The sequence below is a fragment of the Bufo bufo genome, chromosome 5 (genome assembly GCF_905171765.1).
Source record: "Bufo bufo chromosome 5, aBufBuf1.1, whole genome shotgun sequence".
Classification (NCBI taxonomy): Eukaryota; Metazoa; Chordata; class Amphibia; order Anura; family Bufonidae; genus Bufo; species Bufo bufo.
Window position 1 is genome coordinate 436,908,342 of NC_053393.1, and position 21,079 is coordinate 436,929,420.

Below are 21,079 nucleotides of genomic sequence, written 5' to 3' on the forward strand. Positions count from 1 at the left end.
CAAAGGGTACTAATAATAATAATTTCACAGGTTCGTCCTGAAAAAAACAAGCCCTCATACAGCTCTGTGGGCAGAAATATAAAAAAATGTTATGGCTGATGCAAAGAAAATCTATTTTTTGAAAGGTTTTGATTTTTTTAAAAGTAGTAAATTAAATGGTGCCAGTAGTAAAGTAAATGGTGCCATAAAAAAATAAAAATAATCCCTTCATATGGCTATATGAAAAGAAAAATTTAAAATGTTATGGCTATTGGAATTGGGGCGAGGAAATAACTCAAATGGGCCTGGTACTTAAGTGGCTAAAGAAGCATAGTGATGCATGGGATTTGATGATGTCATTCTATAGCTCACAATGTTAGATAGGTGAGAGTCCACATTCTAGAACCTGCCCCTATCTCCAGAATGTACCCCCCTCCCCCTTACCCCCGAAAGTGAAAGTGCACTGTGCAAGCATGTCTACCTTCCATGCATTGCTATGGCTTGGCTATTTATGGCAGTCCCATAATGGTAAATTCGGCTATTTTCAGAACTCTCATAGAAGTGAATAGAGAACACAGAGCAGATGCGTAGTGTGCTCTCCTTCACTTCAAGGGCTCCATTCTTGAGATAGGAGTGGGGCCCAGAGGTGAAACCTGCACCTATGTGACATTTTTGGCATACGTTAATGATAGGCCTCCAATGTCTGGGATTGGTATAACCCATTAAGATGGATACAAGGATGACTTCTAAGTGTATCTCAGACCCTCTTCTTCTCACAATGCTGTGTCTGGGTATAAGATGAAGAGAAAACCGTGGCACTTAGTGTCTTCCAAGTAATTGCAGAGTTTATTTCACCAACTGTGCGACATTTCGACTCCTACTGTAAGAGTCTTTCTCAAGCAAGTTTGTTACAACAGAGTGAAGAATATAAATACCCTAAACAGACAATTTATGATGTGTATTGAAATGCTTGCTAAAAATGCATTTCCATGTACTTCTGAATACAACCATGTGTATAGTGCTGAAGTAATATACAGTCAGGTCCATAAATATTGGGACATTGACACAATTCTAACATTTTTGGCTCTATACACCACCACAATGGATTTGAAATTAAACGATCAAGATGTGCTTTAACTGCAGAATATCAGCTTTAATTTGAGGGCATTTACATCCAAATCAGGTGAACGGTGTAGGAATTACAACAGTTTGCATATGTGCCTCCCACTTGCTAAGGGACCAAAAGTAATAGGACATAATAATAATCATAAATCAAACTTTCACTTTTTAATACTTGGCTGCAAATCCTTTGCAGTCAATTACAGCCTGAAGTCTGGAACGCATAGACATCACCAGACGCTGGGTTTCATCCCTGGTGATGCGCTGCCAGGCCTCTACTGCAACTGTCTTGTTTTGGGCGCATTTTCCCTTCAGTTTTGTCATCAGCAAGTGAAATGCATGCTCAATCGGATTCAGGTCAGGTGATTGACTTGGCCATTGCATAACATTCCACTTCTTTCCCTTAAAAAACTCTTTGGTTGCTTTTGCAGTATGCTTTGGGTCATTGTCCATCTGCACTGTGATGCTCCGTCCAATGAGTTCTGAAGCATTTGGCTGAATATGAGCAGATAATATTGCCCGAAACACTTCAGAATTCATCCTGCTGCTTTTGTCAGCAGTCACATAATCAATAAATACAAGAGAACCAGTTCCATTGGCAGCCATACATGCCCACGCCATGACACTACCAACACCATTCTTCACTGATGAGGTGGTATGCTTAGGATCCTGAGCAGTTCCTTTCCTTCTCCATACTCTTCTCTTCCTATCACTCTGGTACAAGTTGATATTGGTCTCATCTGTCCATATGATGTTGTTCCAGAACTGTGAAGGCTTTTTTAGATGTCTTTTGGCAAACTCTAATCTAGCCTTCCTGTTTTTGAGGCTCACCAATGGTTTACATCTTGTGGTGAACCCTTTGTATTCACTCTGGTGAAGTCTTCTCTTTATTTTTGACTTTGACACACATACACCTACCTTCTGGAGAGTGTTCTTGATCTGGCCAACTGTTGTGAAGGGTGTTTTTGTCACCAGGGAAAGAATTCTTCGGTCATCCACCACAGTTTGTTTTCCGTGGTCTTCCGGGTCTGTTGGTGTTGCTGAGCTCACCGATGCATTCCTTCTTTTTAAGAATGTTCCAAACTATTGTTTTGGCCACGCCTAATGTTTTTGATATCTCTTTGATGGGTTTGTTTTGTTTTTTTTCAGCCTAATGATGGCTTGCTTCACTGATAGTGACAGCTCTTTGGATCTCATCTTGAGAGTTAACAGCAACAGATTCCAAATGCAAATAGCACACTTGAAATGAACTCTGGACCTTTTATCTGCTTATTGTAATTGGGATAATGAGGAAATAATACACACCTGGCCATGGAACAGCTGAGAAGCCAATTGTCCCATTACTTTTGGTCCCTTAACAAGTGGGAGGCACATATGCAAACTGTTGTAATTCCTTCACCGTTCACCTGATTTGGATGTAAATACCCTCAAATTAAAGCTGACAGTCTGCAGTTAGAGCACATGTTGTTCGTTTCATTTCAAATCCATTGCGGTGGTGTATACAGGGAAAAATGTTAGAATTGTGTCGATGTCCCAATATTTATGGACCTAACTGTAGATGCATTGCAGATAAGATCTGAACGTTAATCCTAATATCATACTTCGTCCTTTATGACATTCACTAACTCCAAGAAAGCTGTGACCCAAGCGCTTGTCTGAGAGGTCATCATGGGATAAAGCTGATTTTGTTGGCCCTGTACCTAATGCATACTTACTACCATTTCTGTTGCTAAATGCGGGGTGTTTAAGTGCACACCGAAACCTGACCAGAAACGCTCACTTATGGGAAGGATTTACACAAGCCCACCCCATTTCAGGCCGGGAAAAGCCAATTTTGCCTCAGAAAATTTGGTATGGTCCCAGCAAACTCAGGACCATATTGTCTGTTGGAATTTAAGTAATTTTTCTTATAATTTCACATTCAGGACTTATTATCAATAACGTTTAATAGGGTATCTGTTAATGCTTCCCATGTTAGCTCCAAATGATCTTGTGCTAGACCTTAGGGTCTCATTATTGTCTCAGAGGTTGGGCCCACCGGGGATCTTCTGGTGCTCTAGTGGACCAGTCCAACCCCACACAAGAGCAAGCAGACTGACAGATAGTGTCAGCAAGTTTTTTTTGTATACTTTTGTCATTTCATTCAATTATAGGTTTAGGGTATGGCCAAAAAGGGCAGAATTTCTGCACAAATCATCAGCCCATGTAAAAGCTATAAAATATTTTCCACTTTGCATCTACTGTAAAACGTTGCAGATTTGCCACAGCAGCAAATGTGCAGCATATTTGTTCCATGTGGAAGTATCCTTACTGTATCATTGGAATTGTCTGGTACATTCCATAACTGTAAAATGTTACCTTCCATTTTTTACCACATCCAAATCCTTTATACAATATAGAAACTACTCAAGCCCTCAGAACTGAATAAAATATTCCTAAACTTATTAATGAATTTCATTATTATAGGCAAACCATAAGTTTTGGTCAATAACAGAACATTTTAAAGCAATCTTCTTGTATTAAAGGTAAGTATGAAAGATGTAGTATACGCCTGCAAGGTTTATTACCACTTCTGCCTTCTCCTGTGCTCGGTGCTTACTGCTCAGTTAGTGCTATGAAAGTGAATTGAGGAAATGGTTATGCCACTTTCTCTATTGAATCAGGTTATCACAGCTCGGGGGCACACGTCTCCCTGTGTGCAATGTCCCCACAGGGGGCTGTTTTCCCCTGTAACTTTGGTTTCTTAAAATGCCCTAGTTACAGTGGAAATGTGCAAAACAATGTGTCAGTGTCCCCCAGTTATTTAAGTACTTTTTAAAATTTTATTGCAATTTTCCCCAAATTAAACTTAAAAATGGAAAAACATTTTCTAAAAAACATATTAATAAAAAGTCCTGGGTGTCACTTAAAAATAATCACTAAAATTGTTTTAGTAGTCCAACAAATAGTTAAGGTACGGCCGCACGGTCAGGTTGCAAAAAAAGAGAAGTCCTATCTGGCCTTTATGCTTTGTCTGCTGTTATGATTCACTCCTGATTATGACTTCCAAAACCGCATCAGGAAACCTGTGTGGCCGTACCCTTATGGGTGTTTAAACCATCACATGTGCTAAATAACAAAATAGCGTAAGGTCATTCAGGCCGGGTCATGAAAGGGTTAATTAGCAAAGCATGTTCTTTTCATAATGAACTGAAATGGCCGCCATCCTGTTACATAGGCTGCAGTAGTGGTTGTGACTCTATGTGGCTGCCGGAGCACAAGGTTCACATCCAGGAGGAGGAATGATGTCTAATGGTTTCCCCCTTCCTGCCTTCAACTGCTACTTGTGGAACAGCACATTTTACTGTATTTTCACACTTGAGGCAGAGGATTCCGGCAGGCAGTTCCGTCGCAAATCCGTACGCAAACAGATGGCATTTGTCAGACGGATCCGGATGCGGATCCATCTGAAAAATGAATTGAAATACCAGATCCGTCTCTCCGATGTCATCCGGAAAAACAGATCTGGTATTATTATTTTATTTTTTTCATTTTTAAAGGCGCAGACCGGAAAGCCGGATCCGTTTTGCCGGAACACTTAATTCCGGGATCCGGCACTAATACACTTCAATGAAAATTAATGCCGGCAAGTGATCAGTATTTTTGGCCGGGGAGAAAACTGCAGCATGCTGTGGTATTTTCTATGTCCAAAAAACGTAAGAGGGACTGAACTGATGCATCCTGAACGGAATGCTCTCCATTCAGAATGCATTAGGATAAAACTGATCAGTTTTATTCCGGTATTGAGCTAGTGTGACGGAAAACAAAAATGCTAGTGTGAAAGTACCCTTAGGACTGGTTTCTGTGTAACATTGGCATGTTTTGCTGAATTATGAATTAAACTATTCATACGTTTATTTATAATGACGTGGCTTTAATCATCATGTTTTTATTTCCTGGAGAACTTTTTTCATGCATTAAAAATACTACAGGGACTGTTAAGACTAAACTACTATTCACACTGAAAGAAATTAAATGTGTGGCCTTGATACACATTTAACTATTAAGGAAAATATGGCAAAATAAAATCAACAAAATAAATGATATGTGGCTTATTTATGTCATCGTTGAAACAGTTTTGCATCTAATGTGAAAGAAACCACTGGAAATGTTACACCGCATCTATTAAGTTAAAAAATATGTTTCTATTTTTGTACAAATTATTGCCCCATTCCAGAATCATCATTCCAGACTTAAAAGGGCTTTCCAGTAATCATAATTTTTTTTTGTAAGTTCCCGCAGCCTGTCTCCTGAAACAGAAGATTCATACTAACCTTCTACAGGCTGCTCTGATCCTCAGCGCTGCCTCCTCTTTCTCCATCTTCCGGTCCCCACACTGTTCACATCTAGCAGTACATGGTCACATATACTGCTCCTGCCAATAATTGGCTTCAGCCGTGATCTGGCCACAAGCAGCAAGACCAGAAGATGAAGAAAGAGGAGGTACCGCACCTCGGAGGACTGGAGCAACGTGGAGCAGGCAAGTATGAATCTCCTGTTTCATGGGGCAGGCTGGGAGCACTTCATAAAGAATATTCCTGCAAATTTCCTTTAATATATACGAGAAGAAATATTACCATGAGGGGGGTTTATATTGAGGGTAATATATGAATTCAGTTTTGTTTGAGCTTGCGTTTCTGTAACTTAAAGGGATTCTTCACCCCTGGGGACCTTTCGGGCAGACAACCTAGCATGGCCGAACCTTCGTAAGAAATCATAATTACCTGATACCTGCTGCTGGGTTCCGGTTTCTTTGGTCCTATGCTGCCACTGCAGATCTCCAGTCTTCTTTAACATGTCACTGGGTAACATGGCACTGAAAGACTGGAGATCTGCAGTTGTAACAGGAGGGCGAAGGAGCCAGAACCCAGCTGCAGGGATCAGGCAAGTATGATTCCCTTCACAAGTCCAGCCACACTGGGAAGGGATGGGAGGTCAACAACCCCTTTAAAGGGTTTTTTCCAGGAATTAAGAAAATGAAAATACTTAAATATTACTTTATTATAAATATATTCTCAAATACCTTAATTATTTATAATGGCTGGTTTTGTCTGGGGAGCAATCATTAGGGGAAACAAAATGGCTGCCGTCCTATTAGTTCACACAAAACCTGTCCTGATCACACATGAGGACAAGTTACTTTACAACACTGAGGTAAAGAGCTCCCTCCTCCTCCTCTCTACTTGTCAGGGATTATGATCCTGAATACAGATGATAAGAACTTTAGCTGAATCTCTGGGGAATTTAGTTGATGAGGAGACATGAAGTACAGAGAGGACGGACAGGACAGATTGTGGTAATGTGTTGCTGTGGTAATGGAGATTGGAAACAAGTGTTGCTGCTCATTAGCCACACCTCACCCCCCTCTCATGTCTCCTCAACTTCTCCATTCCCACAGAGATTCACCTGTATTCAGGATCATGATTCCTGACAAGCAGAGGGGAGAGGAGGAGGAGGCAGCACTATGGCTCATTGTGGTGAAGTAACTTGTCCTCCTGTGTGATTAGGACAGGTTTTGTGTGTACTGATAGGACGACGGACATTTTATTTCTCCTAATGATTGCTCCCTAGACAAAAGAAGCCATTCTAAGTAATGAAAGGTATTTGTGAATATATTTATTATAAAATAATATTTAAGTATTTTCATTTTTTTAATTCTTGGAGAACCCCCTTAAGCAAAATTTATCAAACATTGCTTGTTTCTTAACTTTAACATTGTTAACACTTTTGCCTAGAAATGCTACTCCAGTGTTTCTATGCCATCCCCTACCGGATTACAGATGCCAAAACTGTCAACAGTCTCTGGGTTACATTTCTCAGACCTAATGATGGCACTGACCTTCAGTAATAAAAGACCATTACTATTCATGTCTACACTAGAGAACTAGATAGGTTGCTTTAGGCAATATTTCCATTGATGCATTAGAACACATACGTACAAGGCACAAGGCACTATTGTGCTTCATCTTTGCATCATTGCAGTGGTCTCTATTTATCTCTATTTATCTGTGTTACTTCCTTGGCAGTTATCATGTTTCTGTAAAGTGGTAGAAAAGCACACCCATCTTAAAAGTGCCACACCTTTTCAGAGTGTTATGGAGGCTCGGCAGTCCCGGGCCCGGCATTGCTGGGGGGCCCAACACTGACCTAAACACCCACATACTGGGGGGGCATATAGTTCCCTGCTCCGCTGCCAATCACCGCCATAGGCGGCGGGCCTAAGCGGTAGTAAAATCCCAATGCAGGCGGGCTTGGATGACATCATAACGTGCCTGTGCCGGGACGCAGCACAGTGATGTGTGAGCGCCTGCCATCGCGCGCCTGCCGTCCCGTACCAGCGGAGATTTGAAGCCTAGACATAGGTGAGTATTTAGCTTTTATTTTTTTTTATTTGGGGGAACATGCCCTGATAATGTGGACTTGAATAAGTCCAAGAGAGGCGGTATATTAGTGATAGGGACCAGCCCGCGGAAGCCACCTTGACGCGTGGTGGATGGGCCCGACACAAGTTTGATCAAAATGTGCGCTAAGAGCTTCCATTGATTCCAATAGTAGGTATAGTACCACTTGAATTTAGAATGATCCCCATTTCTTAGCTTTACTGCTTATATGTGTGTGCAGCCATTATTATTTTTTTATTTATTATGTTTGCCTTATGGATGTGCACCCATGACTATGATTATGTATAAGAATATGCCAGTCTAAACTTTCTTGTAATAGTAACCAAATTTGGGGGACATTACTGGGGGGGTATACAAGAGGACATATTAGAGAAGGGACAGTAGGGGGAAATTACTACATTGGGGGCAAACTACTACATGGGGCAAATTACTATATGGGGGCTATGTGCGGGGAAATTAGTATGTGGGGCCAGCGTGAGGGTTATTATGTAGGGGCAAATTTATTATGGGGAGAATTACTATATGAGGGAGGTGTGAGGGAAAATTACTATGTGGGGGCTGTGTGTGGCCAGACGAGATGCTGCTGAAATAATTTTTCATGGCGGCCTGGGTCAAACGGAGGAGAAGAGGAAAGAGAAGGTCTACATGACAGGAGATGTCACTGGATGTAAAATGTATGTGGTGCTGTATTCTCCTCCAAGTCTTTTTTATTATAATTAGATGTATTTAAAATTTTTGTTTAGTCTGGAGCACTGTTTGCAGCTGTGTCCTAGATTAATGTGATGTCATATGGCCTAGGAAGAGACTGTGGCACTCACATAGCACCGCAGCCTCTTCATACAAAAAAAAAACTAACATAAACTTGGGCCTATCATGCACTTAATCCATCCCTGTGTCCATGGACTGTAGAAGTGAGATGTGGCCACAAATGATACTGTTATACAACAAAAGCACTGGTCTATGAAGAGAGAGTACAGGCCAATAAGACCCTATTTGATGTGACTGCTGATGCAAGAAGAGAGGAAGGGCCATGATAAGAAGGACTGTAGGGAGCCACCTTGAAAGAGAAGAGCATATGCAATGCTAGAGCTTGCATCCGCACACTGGGGATGCAGGCCATTCGGCCTATTGCAGTGGGTGCTGCAGTAGGGGAGATATTGAGACTGCAAACTGAGCTCCTGAAGACACTTAACCAAGATGGGGCGGGTTGAATAAAGTGCCTCCCTGCCATGTCCCCAAAGATAGGCCTCATGCACATGACCGTATGTATTTTGCAGTCCGCAAAAATCAGATCCGCAAAAAAAATGGATGACATCCGTGTGCATTCTGTATTTTGTGGAACGGAACAGCTGGCCCCTAATAATACAGTACTATCCTTGTCTGTAATGCGGACAATAATAGGACATGTTCTATTTTTTGGCGGAACGGAAATACGGGCATACGGAAACGGAATGCACACGGAGTACCTTCCGTTTTTTTTGTGGACTTATTGCAATGAATTATTCCATACACGGTCCACAAAAAAAACGGAATGGACACGGAATGAAAATACGTTCGTGTGTATGAGGCCATAGATGATTGTGATGGCTTCAAGTGAGGAGTGTCCCAGAGAGCTGGACACCCGGTGGCCTGAAAGCCTGACATTGTCCATGTCCCCCTTGGGACTAGTACTTATGGACTGTATATATGGACTGTATATAGTTAAAGAGATAGCGCCTCTCCATGAGAACTGCTAAGCTTGCTGTGCCCTTTAAAGAGAGTCTGTCAGCTACTTAACTCATCTAGAACTGCTGCAGCCGCACTGTAGGTCCCATACACAGTTCACAAATGCTGCAAGTACCCAGGACCCTGGTGTTACTTGTCGATAACTCCTCCCATGTCTTGCTGTAAGCTAGCCCAATATCTTCCTAATGTCACCATTCTCAGCTCCTGAAATCTTGCAATCACTGGCGGGCCCAGGCATATGCCCTACAGTACCCGCTGTGGGCAGCAGCATCAGTGAAAGGTCTGCACACATGCCACTTCCTGGCAAAAAATTGGAGAGGAGGCAGAGCAAAAGCAGTGAGCAGCTGCCCACAGTGGGTATTGTAGGGAACATGGCCGGTGGTGATGGGCACAGGTGTGAGATTTTTGGAGATGAGGACAGTGACATCAGGAGGATATTGAGCAAAAATGGCCGATTTCCCCAAAAATTTAATAAAAAGTGATCAAAAAGACATACACACCCCAAAGTGGCATTAATAAAAAATACTAATTGCCCTATCAGAAAATGAGCCCTCATACAGTTCCATAGACCTATATATAGAAAAAATTATTAGAATATGGTGATACAAAAAATTATTTTGCCGAAAGTTTTTTTTTTTTAACTAATAAAACAAGAACTATCGTATATAAAAATATGGTATTCTTGTAACCCTGCTGACCTAGAGAATGAAGTTAACATGCTATTTTACTGCATAAAGAATGTTCTAATACAAATCTAATAAAACTATGGTGGAATTGTGTGTTTTTTTTTATTCCATCCCAGGTAGAATTTTCCCACTATGTCATATACGATATTAACCACTTAAGGACCACAGGTTTATACCCCCCTAAAGACCAGGCCCTTTTTTACAAATCGGCACTCCACAACTTTAGCGGTTTATTGCTCGGTCATGCAACTTACCACCCAAATGAATTTTACCTCCTTTTCTTCTCACTAATAGAGCTTTCATTTGGTGGTATTTCATTGCTGCTGACATTTTTACTTTTTTTGTTATTAATCGAAATTTAACGATTTTTTTGCAAAAAAATGACATTTTTCAGTTTCAGTTGCAAAATTTTGCAAAAAAAACGACATCCATATATAAATTTTTCTCTAAATTTATTGTTCTACATGTCTTTGATAAAAAAAAAAATGTTTGGGTAAAAAAAAATGGTTTGGGTAAAAGTTATAGCGTTTACAAACTATGGTACAAAAATGTGAATTTCCGCTTTTTGAAGCAGCTCTGACTTTCTGAGCACCTGTCATGTTTCCTGAGGTTCTACAATGGCCAGACAGTACAAACACCCCACAAATGACCCCATTTCGGAAAGTAGACACCCTAAGGTATTCGCTGATGGGCATAGTGAGTTCATAGAACTTTTTTTTTTTTGTCACAAGTTAGCGGAAAATGATGATTTTTTTTTTCTTACAAAGTCTCATATTTCACTAACTTGTGACAAAAAATAAAAACTTCCATGAACTCACTATGCCCATCAGCGAATACCTTGGGGTGTCTTCTTTCCAAAATGGGGTCACTTGTGGGGTAGTTATACTGCCCTGGCATTCTAGGGGCCCAAATGTGTGGTAAGGAGTTTGAAATCAAATTCTGTAAAAAATGACCAGTGAAATCCGAAAGATGCTCTTTGGAATATGGGCCCCTTTGCCCACCTAGGCTGCAAAAAAGTGTCACACATGTGGTATCTCCGTATTCAGGAGAAGTTGGGGAATGTGTTTTGGGGTGTCATTTTACATATACCCATGCTGGGTGAGATAAATATCTTGGTCAAATGCCAACTTTGTATAAAAAAATGGGAAAAGTTGTCTTTTGCCAAGATATTTCTCTCACCCAGCATGGTTATATGTAAAAAGACACCCCAAAACACATTCCCCAACTTCTCCTGAATACGGAGATACCAGATGTGTGACACTTTTTTGCAGCCTAGGTGGGCAAAGGGGCCCATATTCCAAAGAGCACCTTTCGGATTTCACTGGTCATTTTTTACAGAATTTGATTTCAAACTCCTTACCACACATTTGGGCCCCTAGAATGCCAGGGCAGTATAACTACCCCACAAGTGACCCCATTTTGGAAAGAAGACACCCCAAGGTATTCCGTGAGGGGCATGGCGAGTTCCTAGAATTTTTTATTTTTTGTCACAAGTTAGTGGAAAATGATGATTTTTTTTTTTTTTTCCATACAAAGTCTCATATTCCACTAACTCGTGACAAAAAATAAAAACTTCCATGAACTCACTATGCCCATCAGCGAATACCTTGGGGTCTCTTCTTTCCAAAATGGGGTCACTTGTGGGGTAGTTATACTGCCCTGGCATTCTAGGGGCCCAAATGTGTGGTAAGGAGTTTGAAATCAAATTCTGTAAAAAATGACCAGTGAAATCCGAAAGGTGCTCTTTGGAATGTGGGCCCCTTTGCCCACCTAGGCTGCAAAAAAGTGTCACACATCTGGTATCTCCGTATTCAGGAGAAGTTGGGGAATGTGTTTTGGGGTGTCATTTTACATATACCCATGCTGGGTGAGATAAATATCTTGGTCAAATGCCAACTTTGTATAAAAAAATGGGAAAAGTTGTCTTTTGCCAAGATATTTCTCTCACCCAGCATGGTTATATGTAAAAAGACACCCCAAAACACATTCCCCAACTTCTCCTGAATATGGAGATACCAGATGTGTGACACTTTTTTGCAGCCTAGGTGGGCAAAGGGGCCCATATTCCAAAGAGCACCTTTCGGATTTCACTGGTCATTTTTTACAGAATTTGATTTCAAACTCCTTACCACACATTTGGGCCCCTAGAATGCCAGGGCAGTATAACTACCCCACAAGTGACCCCATTTTGGAAAGAAGACACCCCAAGGTATTCCGTGAGGGGCATGGCGAGTTCCTAGAATTTTTTATTTTTTGTCACAAGTTAGTGGAAAATGATGATTTTTTTTTTTTCCATACAAAGTCTCATATTCCACTAACTCGTGACAAAAAATAAAAACTTCCATGAACTCACTATGCCCATCAGCGAATACCTTGGGGTCTCTTCTTTCCAAAATGGGGTCACTTGTGGGGTAGTTATACTGCCCTGGCATTCTAGGGGCCCAAATGTGTGGTAAGGAGTTTGAAATCAAATTCTGTAAAAAATGACCAGTGAAATCCGAAAGGTGCTCTTTGGAATGTGGGCCCCTTTGCCCACCTAGGCTGCAAAAAAGTGTCACACATCTGGTATCTCCGTATTCAGGAGAAGTTGGGGAATGTGTTTTGGGGTGTCTTTTTACATATAACCATGCTGGGTGAGAGAAATATCTTGGCAAAAGACAACTTTTCCCATTTTTTTATACAAAGTTGGCATTTGACCAAGATATTTCTCTCACCCAGCATGGGTATATGTAAAATGACACCCCAAAACACATTCCCCAACTTCTCCTGAGTACGGAGATACCAGATGTGTGACACTTTTTTGCAGCCTAGGTGGGCAAAGGGGCCCATATTCCAAAGAGCACCTTTCGGATTTCACTGGTCATTTTTTACACATTTTGATTTCAAACTCCTTACCACACATTTGGGCCCCTAGAATGCCAGGGCAGTATAACTACCCCACAAGTGACCCCATTTTGGAAAGAAGACACCCCCAGGTATTTCGTGATGGGCATAGTGAGTTCATGGAAGTTTTTATTTTTTGTCACAAGTTAGTGGAATATGAGACTTTGTAAGAAAAAAAAAAATCATCATTTTCCGCTAACTTGTGACAAAAAATATAAAATTCTAGGAACTCGCCATGCCCCTCACGGAATACCTTGGGGTGTCTTCTTTCCAAAATGGGGTCACTTGTGGGGTAGTTATACTGCCCTGGCATTTTCCAGGGGCCCTAATGTGTGGTAAGTAGGTAAATGACCTGTGAAATCCTAAAGGTGCTCTTTGGAATGTGGGCCCCTTTTCCCACCTAGGCTGCAAAAAAGTGTCACACATCTGGTATCGCCGTATTCATGAGAAGTTGGGGAATGTGTTTTGGGGTGTCTTTTTACATATACTCATGCTGGGTGAGAGAAATATCTCAGCAAAAGACAACTTTTCCCATTTTTTTATACAAAGTTGGCATTTGACCAAGATATTTATCTCACCCAGCATGGGTATATGTAAAATGACACCCCAAAACACATTGCCCAACTTCTCCTGAGTACGGCGATACCAGATGTGTGACACTTTTTTGCAGCCTAGATGCGCAAAGGGGCCCACATTCCTTTTATGAGGGCATTTTTAGACATTTGGATCCCAGACTTCTTCTCACGCTTTAGGACCCCTAGAATGCCAGGGCAGTATAAATACCCCACATGTGACCCCATTTTGGAAAGAAGACACCCCAAGGTATTCAATGAGGGGCATGGCGAGTTCATAGAATTTTATTTTTTTTGGCACAAGTTAGCGGAAATTGATTTTATTTATTTTTTTCTCACAAAGTCTCCCTTTCCGCTAACTTGGGACAAACATTTCAATCGTTCATGGACTCAATATGCCCCTCACGGAATACCTTGGGGTGTCTTCTTTCCGAAATGGGGTCACATGTGGGGTATTTATACTGCCCTGGCATTCTAGGGGCCCTAAAGCGTGAGAAGAAGTCTGGAATATAAATCTCTAAAAAAATTTACGCATTTGGATTCCGTGAGGGGTATGGTGAGTTCATGTGAGATTTTATTTTTTGACACAAGTTAGTGGAATATGAGACTTTGTAAGAAAAAAAAAAAATTTCCGCTAACTTGGGCCAAAAAAATGTCTGAATGGAGCCTTACAGGGGGGTGATCAATGACAGGGGGGTGATCAATGACAGGGGGGTGATCAATGACAGGGGGGTGATCAGGGAGTCTATATGGGGTGATCACCCCCCTGTCATTGATCACCCCCCTATAAGGCTCCATTCAGATGTCCGTATGTGTTTTGCGGATCCGATCCATGTATCCGTGGATCCGTAAAAATCATACGGACATCTGAATGCAGCCTGACAGGGGGGGTGATCAATGACAGGGGGGGTGATCAATGACAGGGGGGGTGATCAATGACAGGGGGGGTGATCAATGACAGGGGGGGTGATCAATGACAGGGGGGTGATCAATGACAGGGGGGTGATCAATGACAGGGGGGGTGATCAATGACAGGGGGGGTGATCAATGACAGGGGGGGGTGATCAATGACAGGGGGGGTGATCAATGACAGGGGGGTGATCAGGGAGTCTATATGGGGTGATCACCCCCCCCTGGAAGGCTCCAGGGAGACGCCTGTATGTGTTTTGCGGATCCGATCCATCTATCAGTGGATCCGTAAAAATCATGCGGACATCTGAATGGAGCTTTACAGGGGGGTAATCAATGACAGGGGGGTGATCAGGGAGTCTATATGTGGTGATCACCACAGTCATTGATCATGCCCCTGTAAGGCTCCATTCAGACGTCCATATGCGTTTTGCGGATCCGATCCATCTATCAGTGGATCCGTAAAAATCATGCGGACGTCTGAATGGAGCTTTACAGGGGGGTGATCAATGACAGGGGGGTAATCAATGACAGGGGGGGATCAGGGAGTCTATATGGGGTGATCACCACAGTCATTGATCACGCCCCTGTAAGGCTTCATTCAGACGTTCGTATGCGTTTTGCGGATCCGATCCATCTATCAGTGGATCCGTAAAAATCATGCGGACATCTGAATGGAGCTTTACAGGGGGGTAATCAATGACAGGGGGGTGATCAGGGAGTCTATATGGGGTGATCACCACAGTCATTGATCACGCCCCTGTAAGGCTCCATTCAGACGTCCGTATGCATTTTGCGGATCCGATCCATCTATCAGTGGATCCGTAAAAATCATGCGGACGTCTGAATAGAGCTTTACAGGGGGGTAATCAATGACAGGGGGGTAATCAATGACAGGGGGGTGATCAGGGAGTCTATATGGGGTGATCAGGGGTGATCAAGGGTGAATAAGGGGTTAATAAGTGACAGTGGGGGGGGGGGTGTAGTGTAGTGGTGCTTGGTGCAACATATTACTGAGCTACCTGTGTCCTCTGGTGGTCGATCCAAACAAAGGGGACCACCAGAGGACCAGGTAGCAGGTATATTAGACGCTGTTATCAAAACAGCGTCTGATATACCTTTCAGGGGTTAAAAAAATCACATCTCCAGCCTGCCAGCGAACGATCGCCACTGGCAGGCTGGAGATCCACTCTCTTACCTTCCGTTCCTGTGAGCGCGCGCGCCTGTGTGCGCGCGTTCACAGGAAATCTCGGCTCACGCGAGATGACGCCAATCGGCGTTAGCGTAGCCTGGGGGAGCCGCCGCGATGACGCCTTTCGGCGTTACAGTTGCGGCAAGTGGTTAAAGGGGTTGTGCCACGAAATACGTTCTACATTTTTCAAAACAGCACCTGGATCTGAATACTTTTGTAATTGCATGTAATAAATGTGCACATTTAAAATAGCCACTCAGTTATTCAATAAAATGTATCTGTAAAGCGCCACCTGCTGTTTGTTCTCTTCCTTATTTTTTTGTCCACCTCACTGAGGTGGTTGCACATGCTCAGTTTAAATCTTCAGCTGACACCAGCCAAATCTAGTGTTAGAAGCTGTGTCATTTACAGGGAGAGAGCTATAGCAGAAAGGACATGTCCTCTGAACTACCAGGCTGAAGAGAATTTAGCAGAGCAACTGGAACAATGAATGGGGATATCTCTCGATCAATAAGAGGTACAAGGCTGGTTCTAGCTTTGTTAGAAAGACATTGTCGTATACTATAATTTTTATTTTTCACATAAAATCATCGTGCCATTTGAAAGTACAACTTATCCCGCAAAAAATAATACATATATGTAAGCAGAAAAAAAAATTATAGCTTCTGGAAGGCCGAGAGTAGAAAATTTGAAAAAAAACTACAGAAAATCCTCACAACAGGAAGGGGTTAATATTTACTTTAGAAATCAATGTTCGTTCACAGTTTCTAACAATGTACAATATTCAGATGCAGAAACGTGACCTTAGTTATATGATACAGTCTCCCTAGCTGACATAACAAGCAGCCTTGAGAAAATGAGGAAGCAGCACACTGTATAAACGAGGGGTGCACGTCCGGCCAATGTGGACCAGCACCTAGGTCCAATGAACTAGAAGTAGACTTTGGGTCTAATAAACCACCTCTTGCTTTTGATATTCTGGAGTGCTGCTGGCTGTTTTTCTACTTCTAACATAACAAGCAGATATGTAAGGTGAAACCACTGGAAGTTTGCAACACAGGTTTCAAGGGAAAGTTAGAAGGTATTTCCAAACTTGCTTGTTGCGCACCAAACTACGTTCACACTTGTTTGATAAGCCTATAGACAAAGGTATAGGAATTACATATACTGTATATGTACAGTATAATGTATATGTGCTTTTGGAGTTAAAAGGAGATATTTAATTCCTTACATAATCCTTTGCAATAAATAATAATCTGTATTTTTATACAGTCTTAATGGTAAATAATATAAGTAGCCAGTCCAGGCTACCAGTAAAGTCCATATATGTTAAAGTATCAATAGACCTCATTGTGTCTGAGCAGCATACACTGAACTCTAGACATTTAGGAACTTAAGGGAGTTATCCCTCTGTTACTAAATGATGGCTTATTCTCAGGATCGGTCATCACTAGCTGATTGGCGGATGTCACAACGCACAATGTACCCCACCAATCAGCTGTAGCTCCATTGCTGGAAGTTGGTGCTAGAACTACAGAGCTCCATCAACTGTGTAATGGAGGGAACTTCTTACTACAGCTCTGGTCCCATTCAAGCCAAGTGACGATCTTTGGCCACTACACAGTTGACAGGGATATTTAGTTCTGGCACTAACTCAGGGAGCAAGACCTGAACTGCTGATCGGCGGGGGTCTGGGGATGTCGAACACCCGCTGATCAGCTAGTGATGGCCTATCCTGAAGACAGACCATCATTTAGTAAACACTGCACAACGCCTTTAAAAGTGGTTTCCAAAGCGGGCAAACCCTTCAAACTGAATGAACATATATTTATAAAATTATTATTCTATTGCTATTGTTTTGACTGATGCTTTACCCCATCAACAAGCATATGTTACTGCCTTCCTCCTCTTTGTCAGTAGTTATACGCTCTGACTGCAAGCAAAGGCTTGAATATGGAGAGGGGTCACAGCACTTACATTTACTACATCCCTTTTGGCTCCAGTCAGTTATTGTACAGTTTTGTAAGTTACAATAGCTGCACTAAATAAATCACATTGTTTCCTAAAGTTGACCATGTATTAGTCTCACACATCATTCTCCACACCTTGTGCCATAGTAAAGCATCTTTCTGATGACCTTTATCTGATCACTGTAAAATGATGACAAGTTTATGCTGCTTTGTGTGATTATACCCTATAATATTCCAATTATATTCTTTTCATCCTCTCTTTACGTTGTCAGTAAATCACACACATTTAACTCAGATTTGGCCGACATGCATTAAATATTAATACTCTAATCATCTACGATGTTCTCATTCGTGTGTGTGCTGGCACAGCACAAGTTGTGCATTAGTAGATCTTCAGGCTGCTAACAGCATTAATTGTTTACTTAGGACCTGGATCACGAATATGCTAAATTGTGGAACAGAATTTAACAACCACAGGGCGATGTGCCAGAAAATGTCAGGATCATCCACACTTCTGCAGGGAACACGAGGACTCTACTGTATGTTTTATGTTCAAGCTCTGAGAGTACGACTGTAGTCTATGTGGGCATCGTATACCTGAAGGTAATACACAGAATATCTAAAGGTCTATCTCAGGCTTAAGATTGGGGCAACTATTGGGGATGAGTGTTTGTACGAAATGAGTGTTTGGCCAGGGAATGAGACAGTTCAGTGATCCCTCAAGATACAATGGCCTCAGGATACGATATATCTCAGGATATGCTATATCTGGGCTATTGTAACTTTAAACCAGACTCAACCTACAAATGTCCGAGACCCAGATCCAACCAACTCACATGGCCATTTCACTGTTAAAACACCTTTATTGGTTGTCTAGTAACCCCTCTGAAATACTACATCTACTGTACTGCCCTCTGTCTGTCCAGGATGAGCTGCTCCTTTAGATATCAAGTGAGGATTGCTCCATTTTATTTTTCGGGTACACTGTGTGCTATACAGGTTATGAGTAAGAACCAGGTTGGTTCGAAACATGTTAACCGAGCTGTGGAGGGAGATCATGTCTGTTTAATTGGAATGTAACCGAAGTTTAATAAAGAAGTTGGCAACATTTTATCCTGGATGCTGGAACTTTTTCTTCTGTTTATACAGGACACTTAAGCTCCTTCCCTCATATATAAGGACTTCCTGTCTAAGTTATTTGCTTAATTTTCTTAAATCTTCATTTTCTCTTATTTTGGGATCACATTTTGGGGCTTTGGAACCAATTATTAGTCTTCCATAGAGTTATGGACTCAACTTACAATGGTTTCAACATACAATGGTCATCCCAGCACAAAATGTTATTGTAACTTGAGGGACCACTGTATGTTGAATAACAGATTAGTACACAGTTAGAATGTGTATCTTTGGCAACACTATAATTATAAAAGCTTCTTCCCCTCAAGATCATCTGTAGGGGAGAGTTTTGAGCTCCCCAAAGATATTAGATTGTTGGCTGGCTCTGACGAAAATGGCTGTTTCGGCTGACAGCAGTGTAATGTGTGTGGAACCAATAGAATAAGAACAAGTGACTATATGATATTAAAAAAAAGAGAAATATACTGATGTGTGTTAGCTCCTAGTGTGGATGGATGACCGAAATAGGGAAATTAGATTGTGAGACCCATTGGGGACCAGGAAGGATGGGTGTGATGGCTCTGTACATTGCTGTATATCATGCTTTTTGGAAGTATTTATCATAGAAATGGATATTTATTTTGGACACAAGAAAGCTAAATATTATTTTTTATTTTAATATATATTATTGTAAGTTAAAGACTTAATTAGGCTTTGACATATTCAGTATATTAGCTGACTATAGAATTCATAGTATCACATAAAAATAGTGTAGATGTATATATAATGAATATGATCATTATCATGATAAAAAGTATTTACTTACAGTGCCCAATTTCTTGAGAAGATGGCAAAAGAAGTCATCAAGTTCTTTACCCTCAATATAGCCGTTATCTAATTGGAAAGAGAAGGTATTCCGTTATATGACTTAATACCAGAGGAGTATCTTATGCTGTCATCTGTAAAAGGCTACTATCTAGCTATCTGATATGTAGAACGGAAAAGTCCACTGTATGACAGAAAGATGATGTATGTGATAGCACTATTATTTCTTGTTCATTTGCTGTGTAACGTCTTCTAGGTTATTACAGGACAGAATCTTAGGTTCATATGAGGTCTGGCATTCAACTAATAGTTCCTAATAATCAGTTTCCTCAATAAAATTCATCTGAAAGCAATTTCCTTGTATAGAACACACGTGGCTTTGGAAAAATAATCTGGTTAGGGATGTAATACCCTTAACTGGCTGCTAAGAGAAATAAAAGTCATTTGTATTGGTTATACTGCAGAGAATAAAATTACAAAGTTTTTTTGTACCTACATGTGATATATCTATTATGGATTATATATCTATCTACTATCTATCTATCTATCTATGGATTATCTATTTCTCTATCATCTATCTATCTATCTATGTATTATCTAGTTCTCTATCTATCATCTATCTATCTATGTATTATCTATCTATGGATTTTCTATATATGTATTATATATCTTTGTATTATCTATCTATATATCTATCTATTATCTATCAATTATCTATCTATCTATGGATTATCTATTTATCTATTATCTATCTATCTATCTAATATCTCTCTATTGATCTGTCTGTGGATTATCTATCTAATATCTATCAACGGATTACATATTTAACTAATGTATTTATATGTTATCTATAGATTACATATCCATCCAATCTATCTGTAATATTTATTTATGGATTACACTTCTATCTACTCTATTTCTTATATGTGAAATCTCATACTAATTTATCTATTATCTATCCACTCTGAAAGTATATGGTATTTAAATCTACTTGGATGTGGCTTAGACTTAACGTCCTTTATAAAGCTCTTGTCCTCTTACCATCAGAGTCAAAGCGCTGCCAAATCTCCAGGAATTCTGCAGCATCCAGCTTCAGGAAGTCTCTGTCCATGGTTCTGAATGAGACTCAGTGCTGAAAGTAGCAGTCAGTGTAGAGAGTTCAGAGCCTGTGAACGGTCTCTCTCCACGCTCACTCTCTGCTCTATTTATAGTCTCTCTCTATATATTCTCCTCCCTTTGAACACTTGTTGGTTTGCTTGCGGGAGGCAGTCTTGTAGCTGCAGCATATGCTATAAAGGGTAAAGTCCGACAAGCCTTATCAGGGCTCCTATTGTTTGGCGACAGCCCTGCGTCACTGCCATATGTCTAATATCACAGACTAGCTGCATCTACCAAGGACATTGTGCAGCACTCTAGTAAAAGTTACCCGGCAGGCAGTGACTCAATGAAATGACTACTGAATTAGTATAATGGTAGGGTGCTCAAGCTAGCCTGAAGTTACCATTTATATAAAAAAGGGGTTCTCCAGGATTTTGATACTGATGGCCTATCCTCAGGATAGTTCACCAATATTTGATTGTGGGTTCTCCTGGCACCCCCGCCGATCAGCTGTATGAAGAGGCTGTGGCACTCCAGTGGGCATGTAAGCCTCTTCCTAGGCCAG

General features: G+C 41.1%; 1 protein-coding gene across 1 annotated transcript in view; it reads right to left on the reverse strand.

Moving 5' to 3' along the window:
• SCGN (secretagogin, EF-hand calcium binding protein) overlaps positions 1-20,585 on the reverse strand; it is an 80,135-nt gene extending 59,550 nt beyond the window's left edge. The window contains exons 1-2 of the mRNA XM_040432854.1: positions 20,458-20,585; positions 19,418-19,485 (exon numbers count right to left, since the gene is read on the reverse strand). Coding sequence (XP_040288788.1) covers positions 19,418-19,485; positions 20,458-20,527 — 138 coding nt within the window. The 5' untranslated portion in view covers positions 20,528-20,585. The remainder of the gene's footprint in view (positions 1-19,417; positions 19,486-20,457) is intronic.
• Positions 20,586-21,079: the final 494 nt, after the last annotated feature.